The sequence below is a fragment of the Salvelinus namaycush genome, chromosome 4 (assembly GCF_016432855.1).
Source record: "Salvelinus namaycush isolate Seneca chromosome 4, SaNama_1.0, whole genome shotgun sequence".
In the NCBI taxonomy this organism is placed as follows: domain Eukaryota; kingdom Metazoa; phylum Chordata; class Actinopteri; order Salmoniformes; family Salmonidae; genus Salvelinus; species Salvelinus namaycush.
This window is the reverse complement of record NC_052310.1, coordinates 43,386,756-43,400,152: the sequence shown is the minus strand read 5'-3', so window position 1 is coordinate 43,400,152 and position 13,397 is coordinate 43,386,756. Positions and strand designations below refer to the sequence as shown.

General features: G+C 44.1%; 1 protein-coding gene across 1 annotated transcript in view; it reads left to right on the top strand.

Annotated features, from left to right (window-relative positions):
• The first annotated feature begins 4,176 nt into the window (after window positions 1-4,176).
• The window catches only part of LOC120046553 (calcium/calmodulin-dependent protein kinase type II subunit gamma-like), a 136,142-nt gene continuing 126,921 nt past the window's right edge, over window positions 4,177-13,397 (top strand). The window contains exons 1-2 of the mRNA XM_038991896.1: window positions 4,177-4,349; window positions 5,619-5,713. Of these exons, the coding sequence (XP_038847824.1) occupies window positions 4,285-4,349; window positions 5,619-5,713 (160 nt within the window). The 5' untranslated portion in view covers window positions 4,177-4,284. The remainder of the gene's footprint in view (window positions 4,350-5,618; window positions 5,714-13,397) is intronic.

The window sequence follows — 13,397 nt, the reverse complement described above, 5'->3', positions numbered from 1 at the left end:
CAGTGAAATGCTTACTTACAGCAGCGTAAAAGAGGTGTCTAGGTAGCCCTTTGATTAGCTGTTCAGGAGTCTTATGGCTTGGGGGTAGAAGTTGTTAAGAAGCATTTTGGACCTAGACTTGGTGCTCCGGTACCACTTGCCTTGCGGTAGCAGAGAGTCTATGACTAGGGTGGCTGGAGTCTTTGACAATTTTTAGGGCCTTCCTCTGACACCGCCTGGTATAGAGGTCTTGGATGGCAGGAAGCTTGGCCCCAGTGATGTACAGGGCCGTACGCACTACCCTCTGTAGTGCCATACCAGGTAGTGATGCAACCAGTCAGGATGCTCTCGATGGTGCAGCTGTAGAACCTTTTGAGGATCTGAGGACCCATGCCAAATCTTTTCAGTCTCCTGAGGTTTTTTCGTGCCCTCTTCACGACTGTCTTGGTGTGTTTGGACTATGATAGTTTGTTGGTTGTGTGGACACCAAGGAACTTGAAGTTCTCAACCTGCTCCACTGCAGCCCCGTCGATGAGAATGTTGGCGTGCTCGGTCCTCCTTTTCCTGTAGTCCACAATCATCTCCTTTGTCTTGATGAAGTTGAGGGAGAGGTTGTTGTCATGGCACCACACAGCCAGGTCTCTGACCTCCTCCCGATAGGCTGTCTCATCATTGTTCGTGATCAGGCCTAGCACTGTTGTGTCGTCAAACTTGTTGATGGTGTTGGAGTCGTGCTTGGACATGCAGTCATGAGTGAACAGGGAGTACAGGAGGGGACTGAGCACGCACCCCTGAGGGGCCTCCGTGTTGAGGATCAGCATAGCGGATGTGTTGTTAGCTTCCCTTACCACCAGAGGGCGGTCCCGTGTATTTGTAGTGTATTTGAGTTTTTAAATGGTTTCTAAAGGTTTCTAAAGTTTGTAATTTCCACTTTGGAAGGTCAGACTTGATTTGCCCTAAAGAAAAATGTTTCAACCCCTACAAAAATGTCCATGAATTACAATCCAAATAATTATTTCCTGTTGCTGCAGGATTATTTTCCTGCTGTAGCAAACTGGCTCAAATTAAGATCCTACGTCTGTTTACTGCTTCAAAATAGGTTATAAAGCAGCTGAACTAAAAAGACGACTTCTTTGGTTGAAAACGGCCCATGTGGCATCAATATTAGTCAGAAACATTTATTCCAGTGCGAAATCTTTAAAAAAATATCATTTTGGTCATAAAGTCAGTATTTTCCAAAACAGAGTTTGTGTAACTGAAGTCGTCACAATTTACATGAGGGTTGGGTTTGTATTACAATCATACCCACTTGCCCACTAACACGGGATGCTAACGCTTATCATGCACAGAGAAACAGGACCATTCTATGGATAATTATTTTTTTTAATCCCCCAAATCATGGTATTTTTTTGGCCTGGCGCTTATGGAATTACTCATTTGGCCCCTAAGCCTTCATGGAGTTGCCACTTGCTGATGTGTTTAATAATGATCACTCAAGTTATCCACTGCCACTTGTCAATATTCCAAAATTCAAAAGCCATTCGCGAGCATCTTGTGTCCCGCCGCGACCTGTTTTTGTAACATGATTTGCTATGAAACACTGCCAGTCAGACGCACTCTGTGGTAATAGATAGTGAGAATGTTGTAAGAACAAAATGGCACCAAAGCACACACGTTGCTCCTCGCCAGTCACTTGATAAGCTGATTTAGCTAATGTGGTCTTCCAGCTCAAGGTGCCTGCTAGCTTCTACTATCTAGCTTCATTGACAAACACAGAGATGGAACTTAGCTAGCTAGCTAGTGATTTAGGGCACCGATAAACAGTGTGTAGCTTGTGCTTTGCAGTACACTGACTAGTTTTTCATTAAAAAAATTACTTGAGAAATACTGCACCAAACACCTTAGCTAGATGTAAAATTGCGAGACTAAGACCTTCTGGGCAAAAACAACAAAAACAAACTGTAATTCTGACTATTTTGAGGAAGTGGTAGGGGCTATGTTGTTGCTACAGTGACTCAACAGGCAAAAACAACAATAACTGCCAGGGTACGATATAGTGAACATAACATACCCACATCGAACCACACCCCCAAGAGTCAAGTCTCGTTTTTTTTCTTAATGAGCAGCAGAAAAGTCCAGGCAAAATCAGTGAGTTCAGCTGTCCTTTAAATCTAGGAGACAACCACCATTGCAGCACTACACCACCAATGGAATACATCATAATCACACGTAATATTGACAATTGGTACATTCAGGAGAGGTCAAACGGCACTGGCTTGGAAATGGATACTGTTTCCATAGGACAATGCATTCTTTCACCAATCACCCTGATACATACAGCTTTTATTTGGCAAAGAGGAAAGTGGCAACTACCTCTCCTCCTCCTCTTCCCCCTCTTCTCTTTCCTCTCTCCTCTTTCCTTTCTCTTCCCAGGATCTGACATCCCACTGTTACCACCCACCACTCCATCCTGCATACTGCATGCTGAAGTCTTGTCCGACATGAACATCATAGAAAATGCTGCAATTAATTTTGAGGCACCTCTGCACCGCTCTAATTAGGCTTTCATATCAGTCAGCCTACCTGTAATTACAGCAGAAGCCCGGAGCACAGCTCCTGTGTTCACTGCAAACACTCTATAATCACTGGCACTCTCCCTCCGTAACGTTGCCTGACTGTGATGGGCTTGCCCAGGTCAGAGACAAAGTTCCGGGTCTGTGAGAGAAATACACTCACGAACAAGCTCACATTGACACATACTGTATCTCTCTTTCTGAATAAAAAAAACGAACACACCAACAGTCATTGTTTAAAACACACACTGACAAATACAGATATGTAATTTATCTGAACAGATATACATGAACAGAAGCACAGCTGTGTACAAATACGCTTGCAGCGCATTCTGTCTTTTACTCTCTCTGTACAAACACGCATGTGTGGACACAGACAGACAAGGAGCGGGAGCAGTGGCAATACACTTAAACATACTGTGAACAAGTCATATTAATACTCCTCATAAAGAATTCATGAAAGCCCAGATAAACCTTTGCAGTGGCGCATGCAATTACATAAAGATGATGCTTCAACAACTTACAGTTAAATACTACTCGAAGACTAAGAAGAGACTTAACAGTAATTAGTTCAATTTTCTCAACCTATAACCCCAGAGGGACGAGACACACATTTCTCCACAGCAGCAGCTCTCTGGATTTATGAGCCTGTTATGATGGAGACATTAGTACAGATAATGAAGTAGGCAGCTCTTCCAGACTCCTGGAGAGATGGGAGTCACATCCTTCTGATGAATGTTGAAGCTGGGGGAGGCAGGGGACAGCTGGACATGGGAAGCCTAGGGCATGATGATAGTGAAGACCATTCTGTTACAAAATGGGTTCATGTCAGGCGATAGTAGAGGAGCTCCATCCAGTATAGGAGGGGCAGTCAAAGGAATATGTTGAAAGGTCATCAGTAGGAAGGAACACGTAGCAAGCAGGACAGGAGGTAATCTGTGCATGGGTGTGCAGGTGACATGCAAAAGCAGCATTGCGTTCTGAAAAGGAAGGCTGAGCCTCAGAGTGGACCGTGAATCAGAAGTGCTGAGAGACAGGTATGAATTGGCTCTGAGGGTTTGTTGCCATATGTGTTTGATCGTGATCAAATCCTATCAAATTCTATGCAGGGCAAGTCAGTGTTACACCTCATAGATCCCTTTCAACCCATATGGATATCAACCAAAATCAGTCAAGGCCTACTGGTAGACCTAGTCACTTCACACTATCATTTTTCATGAAGATTATCTTTACAGTAGGTTTATCTTTACCGTATCTTTACAGTTCAACTGTCTACACTGAGAAATTCAGAGGTGGAAATCTGCAATATTCACACTTAGATATAATTTAATGTTGTCACTTTCATTTAGGCTTGCCTATCTCTGTGCCAATGCAGCATCAGATCACGTATGCTTTCTTCTCGACTTCCCTCGTAAGCAGGATAACGCCGCCCATATAATCTGTTCTGGGGTCAGTGTTACTTTAAACAAAGATTGATAATAGGCTACCTACAGCGTTTAGGTAGAAGAAGCTGATCCTAGATCAGTGGCGCTCGATACCAGAGAGGAAATATCGCGTTACTATCCTTTTTTTCTCTACCTCAACCACCACCACTAGGGCTAAAACCACTACTATTTCTCCCCTCCGTCTCTGTCGCTCCAGTATCTCCCTTTCCCTTTGAGTTTACGAGATCTCCTCCCGAAACCTGAGCGAGGCAGTCACGGAAAAGAGAGGCGATACCCTCCTGCACAACATGGCTACAATTGTAACGTCGACCAGATTTACAGACGAATATCAGCTGTACGAAGAGCTCGGAAAGTAAGCGACATGAACATATATCAATCATCCTATTGTTCTTATACATTTTCCTGTACTGCTTTGCAGACTATTGCTGTGCGTGTCTAGTCCACTGTTGACAAGACAAGGATAGGTTGTCAAAAACAGGAAAGGCATCCCCCCCGCAACGAAGAGATGATCGCTTCTATCCTCGTTCAGGGAGCTTTATAGTCCAGCAACATTTTATAAGAATAAGGTTACATATCGAGCTAGAGCTTGAGCCTGCATGCGTGTACTGAGTTTACCATGCCTCGGTGTGCCATAGATATGGGACACCTAAACGACATCCGCTATAGGTATAGTGTTTATTTATCTCAAGGCAACACCTTTCCCGCTATATATTTTTGAAATAATTAGTTTTACTTTTTGGGTTATTTTTCCGTAATATTTTCTAGAGAGCCACACAGGGATGAACGCTACACTGGCTACTTGTGTAACGATCTAGAATGTATCCAATGTGTTTCATTCTGTGCGTTGTAACATTGTAGCACATGAGTACTACACACATAAACCACCAAGTAGAAAGATACTTTGTAACCCGTCTGTTTTATCTTTTGCAGTTAGCAGTAGCTAGTTATTGTGCACGTCCAACACCACCTATAACCATACATTTTCAGTTTCAAGTATGCATGATGAAATCATAATAGACGGTAGACCTATGGTAGGCTTAATACAACACTCAGTTAGCATAGCCTACAGTAGACTTACATGTTTTGGTTTATTCTCTGGATAGTATTGTGGTGCTCAAGTTACTTCTGCACACTAGTTCCTGTGTAGGCTTAAAATTACAATTTCCTCTGAGCTGATTTCCCTCACAAGCAGCGAATGAGGAACCCAGAAGCACTGCAAGCAATTTCATCTACAGTTTTCTGGGATTCGAATCTAAAATATAAAGTTATTACATTATACATCATTTAGTTATCACATGCCAAGCGACTGGTTATTATGCACTGCTTTGTATTAACTTTTTGCACCTGTGTACCACAGTGATGGGCTATATAGCACTACCTTCGATTAGTTGTAGCTTGTTCATATTGCAACGTTTCTCATTTGACAGATGTTTGGGGAGGAGTGGGGTCAATTCTTGTAACACTATTTTTCACCTTTTTCCATTTTCTTTATTACCCAGAGATGGATTTGAACTAGACACAATACTGACTTTGGTGGGCTGTATTGTGTGTGCACTGCACTAGTGAGAGTTGTCACATGATCTCATGTTGCTGTTTTGTTTATGAATTTGTCTCATTACAGGGGTGCCTTCTCCGTTGTCCGGCGATGCGTTAAAAAGTCCAATGGCCAGGAATTTGCTGCTAAAATTATCAACACAAAAAAACTATCAGCAAGAGGTAAGACAGAGGGAAACGTTACACCACTTACTATGCCGTGTGCTTTGATGCCTGTGACATTGTTTCGACCAATCAAAATTCAATAGGAGATCGACACCGGAGAAGGTAGTCTTTTCATTGTTGGTTTATTCAATTACCCATGTGCACATGAAAGTGCTTGATCCATGCAATATCTAGTTCAAACAGCATAATACAATTGCATTATATGTTAGTGTTACATACCCGTTTCATCAACTTGTCAAAAGGTGTGCGCCAAATTGCATGGTGTAGGTAAGTGCGACATATTTGAGGAACTATGACTTCACAGAGCTCCTTGTTCAATGGGATAAACAGTAGCATTCATCTCGTGATGTTCCAGTCCAGCAGGACATATTGTTACCTACCCCAGGGCCATAGGTCAGCCACTGTCTGTGTGTGTTGCATTTGTTTACTCTCTATTCCCTCAGCAACCGAGTGTGTTTGTGAATACAGATTTGCCGGAGGCCCTTTTAGAAGGATCTGGAGCGCCTTCGTGTTGTTTTGTTATAGCTGTGGTCACAATACCTCTATTTGCTGCTAGGGCTACACCAGTGTTTTGCATTTTCTCCTCTCACGCTATCTTCCCCCCTCACCTTGTGAGATCCCCTGATCAGAGACGTGGAGTCCAGACTGAAAAGCACGTCCTCTTGGCCAGAGGAGACTGTCACGCTTCAGTGTGGATATCATCTGCTCTAATTAAGCCTTGGCCAGGAGGGCTGCACGGGGATACGTGAGACATGGCCAATCTGCCACTGCTGCGGCGCCAGAGACAAAAAGGCTCCGGATCTATTTTGGGAAAGTGGACGCGGCTGATACCTGTTTGTTCAGGTATCGAGTTGGCCCGTCTCCTGTTTGCGCTTGACATCGTGATGGAGATGGATATTAATGAGATTTTTTTAGGCCTCAGCACTTTCTCTCTCTGTCACTGTGTGCATTAGGGCATACATTTCTATGACTGATGTCAAACAGCTACGCCATGCTTGTCACGCCGTAATTACACTGCAATTCAATGTTTGCGTCACCAATGTTTGGAAGGCATTGTTGTCGCAGCCGCTGCTTGCGTCAGTCCCGGCTGCCAATTACTCCAAGAAGAAATCTTCCGGAAGCACAATCTTAGCTGTGCTGACCGGGTATTGACCTGTTAATCCAAGCAGTCTTTTACTGCTAGTTGTAAAAAAGTACCTCTTTCCCGTGACAACACTGTTGCAGATATGGCCTCCCTGCCCGCCTTGAGAAGGCTTTAGCTATGGCCATGGAGGGGCAGTGGAGGTTGTTTGATTATTATGAGAATTACAAAGGCCAGACCTCGGTGTGAGATTGTTCCGTCCTCTGGGGATGCCAGCTGAATTACAACTTTCCCCCTCTGCCCTGGTCTCAACGGAGGGGCCAGTAAACAAAGAATGTCTTTAAAAAAGCCTTTAAAAACAACAGGTAATTAGATCTGCTGTGTTTTAGCGGCGTCTGGCAGAGATCCCGTCAAGTAACCTGGCAACCGGGTTCTTGAAACTGTTCATGATGTTGGCTGGCACAGAAGGAGAGGAATGCTCCAGTCCTATTGAGCTGAGTAGAGGAGAGCCAAGCTGAGCCAGAGCCCCTTACCCCCCTCCTCATTTCCGTACTGCTCCTCATGCCCACTGCCTTTAATATGACCCGAAGGCCCTGGGCATGCCAATGTGTTTTACACAAACCGAAGCTGCAATCATCTGCCATCATGAGGCTGTATTTATGTATAAAGTTAAAGGAACTTTGGCGACGACTAAGTATTTTGTAAACCTCCCGCCCTGGGCTGGATGTGTCAATGTGGTGTTCACACATGCATCATTTATGAGCAGAATTGCTGTTTTACCTCAATCAGCCACAAAATTCCTAGCTTGGAAGCAACTGTTTTTCTGGAAGCTGTGCTGCACCATTTTCCCCCACGTTGGCCAGCCCCTTAGCAATTCGTGTTATAGCCAATAAGCTTCAGCCCCTCGCCGTTTGAGTGAAAGCTAGCAAGATGTACACACAGCAGAGAGAGAGAGAGAGAGCGAGTATAGCGAGTATAGCCTGGCACGATGTGATGCGCCCCTCCTAGGGACGGCATGGGGGATTAACCATACCATCCCCCTGCACATAGACTATTGCAGCATAGATACTGGAGACTGAGACACGGGGGGTCGGGAGACACTGTGGCACTGTCCAAAGTTACACACAGACTGGGCCAACCAGGCAGGATATAACCCCACCCACTTTGCCAAAGCACAGCCCCCACACCACCAAAGGGATATCAACAGACCACTAACTTTCTACTCTGAGACACGGCTGAGTATAGCCCACGAAGGTCTCCCCCACCGCACGAGCCCGAGGGGGAGCAAGACCGGACAGGAAGATCACGTCAGTGACTCAACCCACTCAGGCCGTGGTATAGTGAATAAAGCATGGCACGACGTGATGCACCCCTCCTAGGGACGGCATGGGAGAGCGCGAGCAAGCCAATCTCTTCAACAGGAGGAGATCTGGGGAAGACAAACAAGCCCAGTCCAAACAAGCTATTAGCAGACAGTGCTCGGCGTGTGTGTTCATTCTGTATTCCCTGTGTGATGTGTGTTTAGAAAACGTTTTTTTTGTTTTTTTTGGGGTGCGAGTCGGGAGCTTTGCAGCATTTGTGCAGATGAGTTGAGTGCATGATGTGGGTGGGATTAAATCCCCGTGTGTGTGGCTGCATGTGTGTCATAGAGGTCAAGCCAGTTGACTGTCGGTCGGTGACTATGCCTGTGGACTGTGCGTGTCTTAACCCAGTGCATCAGGGCTAGCTGAGTTGCCCATGCCAGCAGGCCTGGTTGTATATTGGATGTGTTCTGTTATATTATGGCTCTTGACAGTCAGTATCAATCAATCAAATTTATTTATATAGCCCTTCTTACATCAGCCGATGTCACAAAGTGCTGTACAGAAACCCAGCCTAAAACCCCAAACAGCAAGCAATGCAGGTGTAGAAGCAGTAACATCTCACCCCCCCCCCCCCCATATTACTCACCAGGTCACTCTGGACAACTTCTTCTGGGGGGCTCTGTCCAGTACTGCAGGGGTTAAACTTTTCTTGCTCCACCATGTGTGTGTGTGTCTTTGTGTGTTTGCCTGCCTGTGGGCATGTGTGCGTGCATGTGTCATTATGCCTCTGCGTGGATGGTCTTTTTCAAATGTACCCTGTCACTCACAGAGTTTGCTGCAGGGTTAGGGTTTGCTGCTGGGGACGTGAGGGGCTGGCTGGGTAATAAGGGGGAAGGGGAGGATGCTATATGCCTGCCTGGCTGGATGGGATGGAATGTAAGCTGAGTCTGATCCTGAGCCCTATAGCCTGAGTGAGCAGCCTGAGAGGAGAGGAAAGGCAGCGAGGCCCTGGATGGTGTCGAGAGGCTGATGGAACTGTGCTGCTGAATAATTGACACTAGCACAAGGCTCTGCTGGATAGACATGGAGAAATGGAGAGAGCCTTTCTCTACCTCTTTCCATCTCTCTCTCTCTCCATCTCTCCTTCTCCCTCTTTCCCTAATCCCCATCATCTCTGTCTTTTTCTCTCTCTGTCTCTCTCCCTCCTCCCAATCTCTCTCTCTCCCTCCATCTCCTTGGAAGGCTTCCTCTGTGCTGCTCGTTAGAGTCCTGGTAAACGTAGCAGTACTGCCATGGTGAATCTTTAATGGAACGAATTGTGCATTTTTTATGACACCAAGCCAAGTGTGTGTATGTGTCTGTGTGTTTGAGAGAGAGCGAGGGTGTGTGTGTGTGTTTGTCAGAATGTGTGTGGGTGCACGTGTTTTATAGCCTACTATATCTTTGTGTGATGACAGATAATGCTATTCAAATAATGAAGTTGTCCTCCAAAATTGGAAGGGGAAAAAAATACTGATTGTTTATATAAAGATAGCTTGGAAGCTATTTTGCACAGCCAGTACTTTCCTGATTCACAGTGACCTCACAAATCAAAGGGTTTGTGTTCTGTACTGGGGACAAGGGACAACTACTAGTAGTGCTGATCGATTAGTGCTTTTTGAGGAACGTTTCGGTTCGGTTGACATTTTTTTGTAAACATTAAATGCATTATTAAATATGACGTTGAAATGATTTCAGAGCTTTTTTATTTAAATTCCAAAGCCAAATATTGAGAACATTCAATTAGGTCGTTCTACCTCAAATACACATTTCGACTCCCTCCCATCATCTCAGATTGTTCAGAAATCATTTAAGAAGTTAGTAACAGTTAAGACTAGCATTCCTGAAACATAATTTTGTTGAAATATAATTTGATCTCTGAGAAATTAAGCTAATTGATTGCACCCAAATCGGCCATTTTAATAGATAAGATTCAGATAATATTCAATGAATATAGTACCCAACATCCGATTTGGACCAAACTTCTTCCTACCAATGAGTAAGGAGGACTGGCTGTATAGCAGGAACAGTCAAAACCTGTTTTTTTCTCACACTACTTTGTGGTAAATAATAAAGTAAAGTTTCTTCAAGTGCAGTTGCAAAAACCTTCAAGCGCTATAATGAAACTGTCTCTCATGAGGACCACCACAGGAAAGGAAGACCCAGAGTTCCCTCTGCTGCAGAGGAGAAGTTCATTAGAGTTACCAGCCTCAGATTGCAGCCCAAATAAATGCTTCACAGAGTTCAACTAACAGGCACATCTCAACATCAACTGTTTAGAGGAGACCGCGTGAATCAGGCCTTCCTGGTCGAATTACTGCGAAGAAATCACTACTGAAGGACACCAATAATAAGAAGAGACTTTCTTGGGCCAAGAAACACGAGTAATGGACATTAGACCGGTGGAAATCTGTCCTTTGGTCTGATGAGTCCAAATCTGAGATTTTTGATTCTTACCGCCGTGTCTTTGTGAGACACAGAGTAGGTGAACAGATGATCTCCACATTTGTTGTTCCCACCGTGAAGCATGGAGGAAGAGGTGTGATGGTGTGGGTATGCTTTGTTGGTGACACTGTCAGTGATTTCAAGGCACATTTAACCAGTATGCCTACCACAGCATTCTACAGTAATACGTGATCCCATCTGGTTTGCGCTTAGTGGGACTATTTGTTTTCCAACAGGATAATGACCCAACACACCTCTAGGCTGTGTAAGGGCTATTTGACCAAGAAGGAGAGTGATGGAGTGCTGCATCAGATGACCTGGCCTCCACAATCACCCGACCTCAACCCAATTGAGATGGATTGGGATGAGTTGGACCGCAGAGTGAAGGAAAAGCAGCCAACAAGTGCTCAAAATATGTGGGAACTCCTTCAAGACTGTTGGAAAAGCTTTCCAGGTGAAGCTGGTTGAGAGAATGCCAAGAGTTTGCAAAGCTGTCATCAAGATAAAGGTTGGCTACTTTGAAGATATATAAAATATATTTTGATTTGTTTAACACTGTTTTGGTTACTACATGATTCCATATGTGTTATTTCATAGTTTTGGTGTCTTCACTATTATTCTACAAAGTAGAAAATAGTAAAAAATAAAGAAAAACCCTGGAATGAGTAGGTGTGTCCAAACTTTTGACTGGTACTGTAAGTATTCATCATTCTGGAGATGTTTGTACAACTTGATTGGAATCCACATGTGTTCAATTCAATTAATTGGACATGATTTGGAAAGACACACACCTGTCTATATAAGATCCCACATTTGACAGTGCATGTCAGAGCAAGAACCACGCCATGAGTTCGAAGGAAATGTCTATAGAGCTCCGAGACAGGATTGTGTCAAGGCACAGATCTGGGCAAGGGTACCAAACATTTCTACAGCATTGAAGGTCCCCAAGAACTCTTCCTAGAGCTGACCACCCGGCCAAACTGAGCAATCGGGGGAGAAGGGCCATGGTCAGGGAGGTGACCAAGAACCCAATGGTCACTCTGACAGAGCTCCAGAGTTCCTCTGTGGAGATGGGAGAACCTTTTTGTGACTATTATTTAATTTCTTAAAAGTCATCATCTCTTCTCTGCTCAGGCAATAGCAGCCAGACAACCATCTAACTTTATCTCTGTTCTCCCCAACGAGTCATACAATTTTATTAGGCTAGTAGATGGTTAACTAGATAGTAACTGCACATGCTGCAGAGCTGTCTGACTAAATCACTATTTTAGTAGTTCTTAAGGCATACTTTCAAGACTGCTACAACTATCAATTGGGTAGATCTACCTCATGAACTGTCTGTATGCCTCTTGTCTCTGTGTTGTGTACATTCCTCTCTCATGTGGTCTGTGTGCGGAGCCGGGAAAAACAAGCGCAATGGATTCCGGTCATTGTAGTTAATTACCATGTTTTCTGCGCTGAACTAGGTTGAATATTTAATTATTGAAAACTACAATTCCCTACAGCATCCCACAGTTTGTTCTTGGTTTGATGTCTCTCGTGCGCTTGATAGAGAAACAGCACATTGAGCTCACAAAAAATATAATCATAAATGGAATTCAAGTAATTGAACCAACGTCTGTCAATTAGTTGTTTAGTAATGATAATAAAAAAACGAATATTTCAGCACTAGGGACATTAAATTACAGTTATATTACATTATACTGTATTGCATTAGACTGGGTCTCATTGATTATTTCTGTTAGAATTGTCTTTTTTGTTGTTGTTGTATTTGAGTCAAACTGTAGTCTGATTTGTGTATCCTAAACCTCAGGTTTGTATTGTGCTTCTTTCCGTTTGTCGTACCTCTGCTGCTGCTGCTGCTGCTGCATATGGAATCCATCTCAGCACAGTAACGTCTGGCACGGAGTAAGAATCAAGTTGGTCTTTTCTCTCCCTTTAAAAAGTGAAATTGGGTCTCTCTCTCCGCACTTCCACTTGGCTGAAACCTCCAGAAATGAAGGAACAGAGATGTGTGTGTGTGTGTGTGTGTGTGTGTGTGTGTGTGTGTGTGTGTGTGTGTGTGTGTGTGTGTGTGTGTGTGTGTGTGTGTGTGTGTGTGTGTGTGTGTGTGTATTTGCAATCCGAGGAGTGTCGAGTAATGACTACTCATAGATAGGAGACGTACTACCACTGTTCAGTTCAATTCACCCTGGATGTGTTGTATGATGTCACCCTGGATGTGTTGTATGATGTCACCCTGGATGTGTTGTATGATGTCACCCTGGATGTGTTGTATGATGTCACCCTGGATTAAGGCAGAATTAATAAGCACCACACACTGCAGAACTTTGTGTCCTTATCCCCGGCAGCAGTATGAAGAATGGCTGGATTTGTGTTTGCTACTTTTTGCTTCCTCTAAGACTAAGAACTCTGGCTTTGTTGTTGCCTTTGGCTTTGTTGGTCTTTTCTGAGAGGGGGGGGGGGGGCGCATGTTGGAATCAAAGACAAATTGTCTTATCAGACAAAAATTTGATTCTATTGGAGCACAACCACCCCACAGAGACATATGGAGAACAAAGACAGGGAGGAAATAATGGAAGTTATCAATCTGTCAACAGGTACTGTACACAGCTCTCTGTCTTATTCTGCCCACCCACTCCATTGCCTTTACTTTGAAGCAAAATGTGTGTGTGTGTGTGTGTGTGCACGTTTGCGTGCGTGCATGCATGCGTTTGTGTGTGTGTGTGTGTGTGTGTATGTGTGGCAGTTTAAAGTACTGCAGTATTGTAACGTGGTTGTTAGTGACTTGAGTGTGACTCTGCCAGCTCTG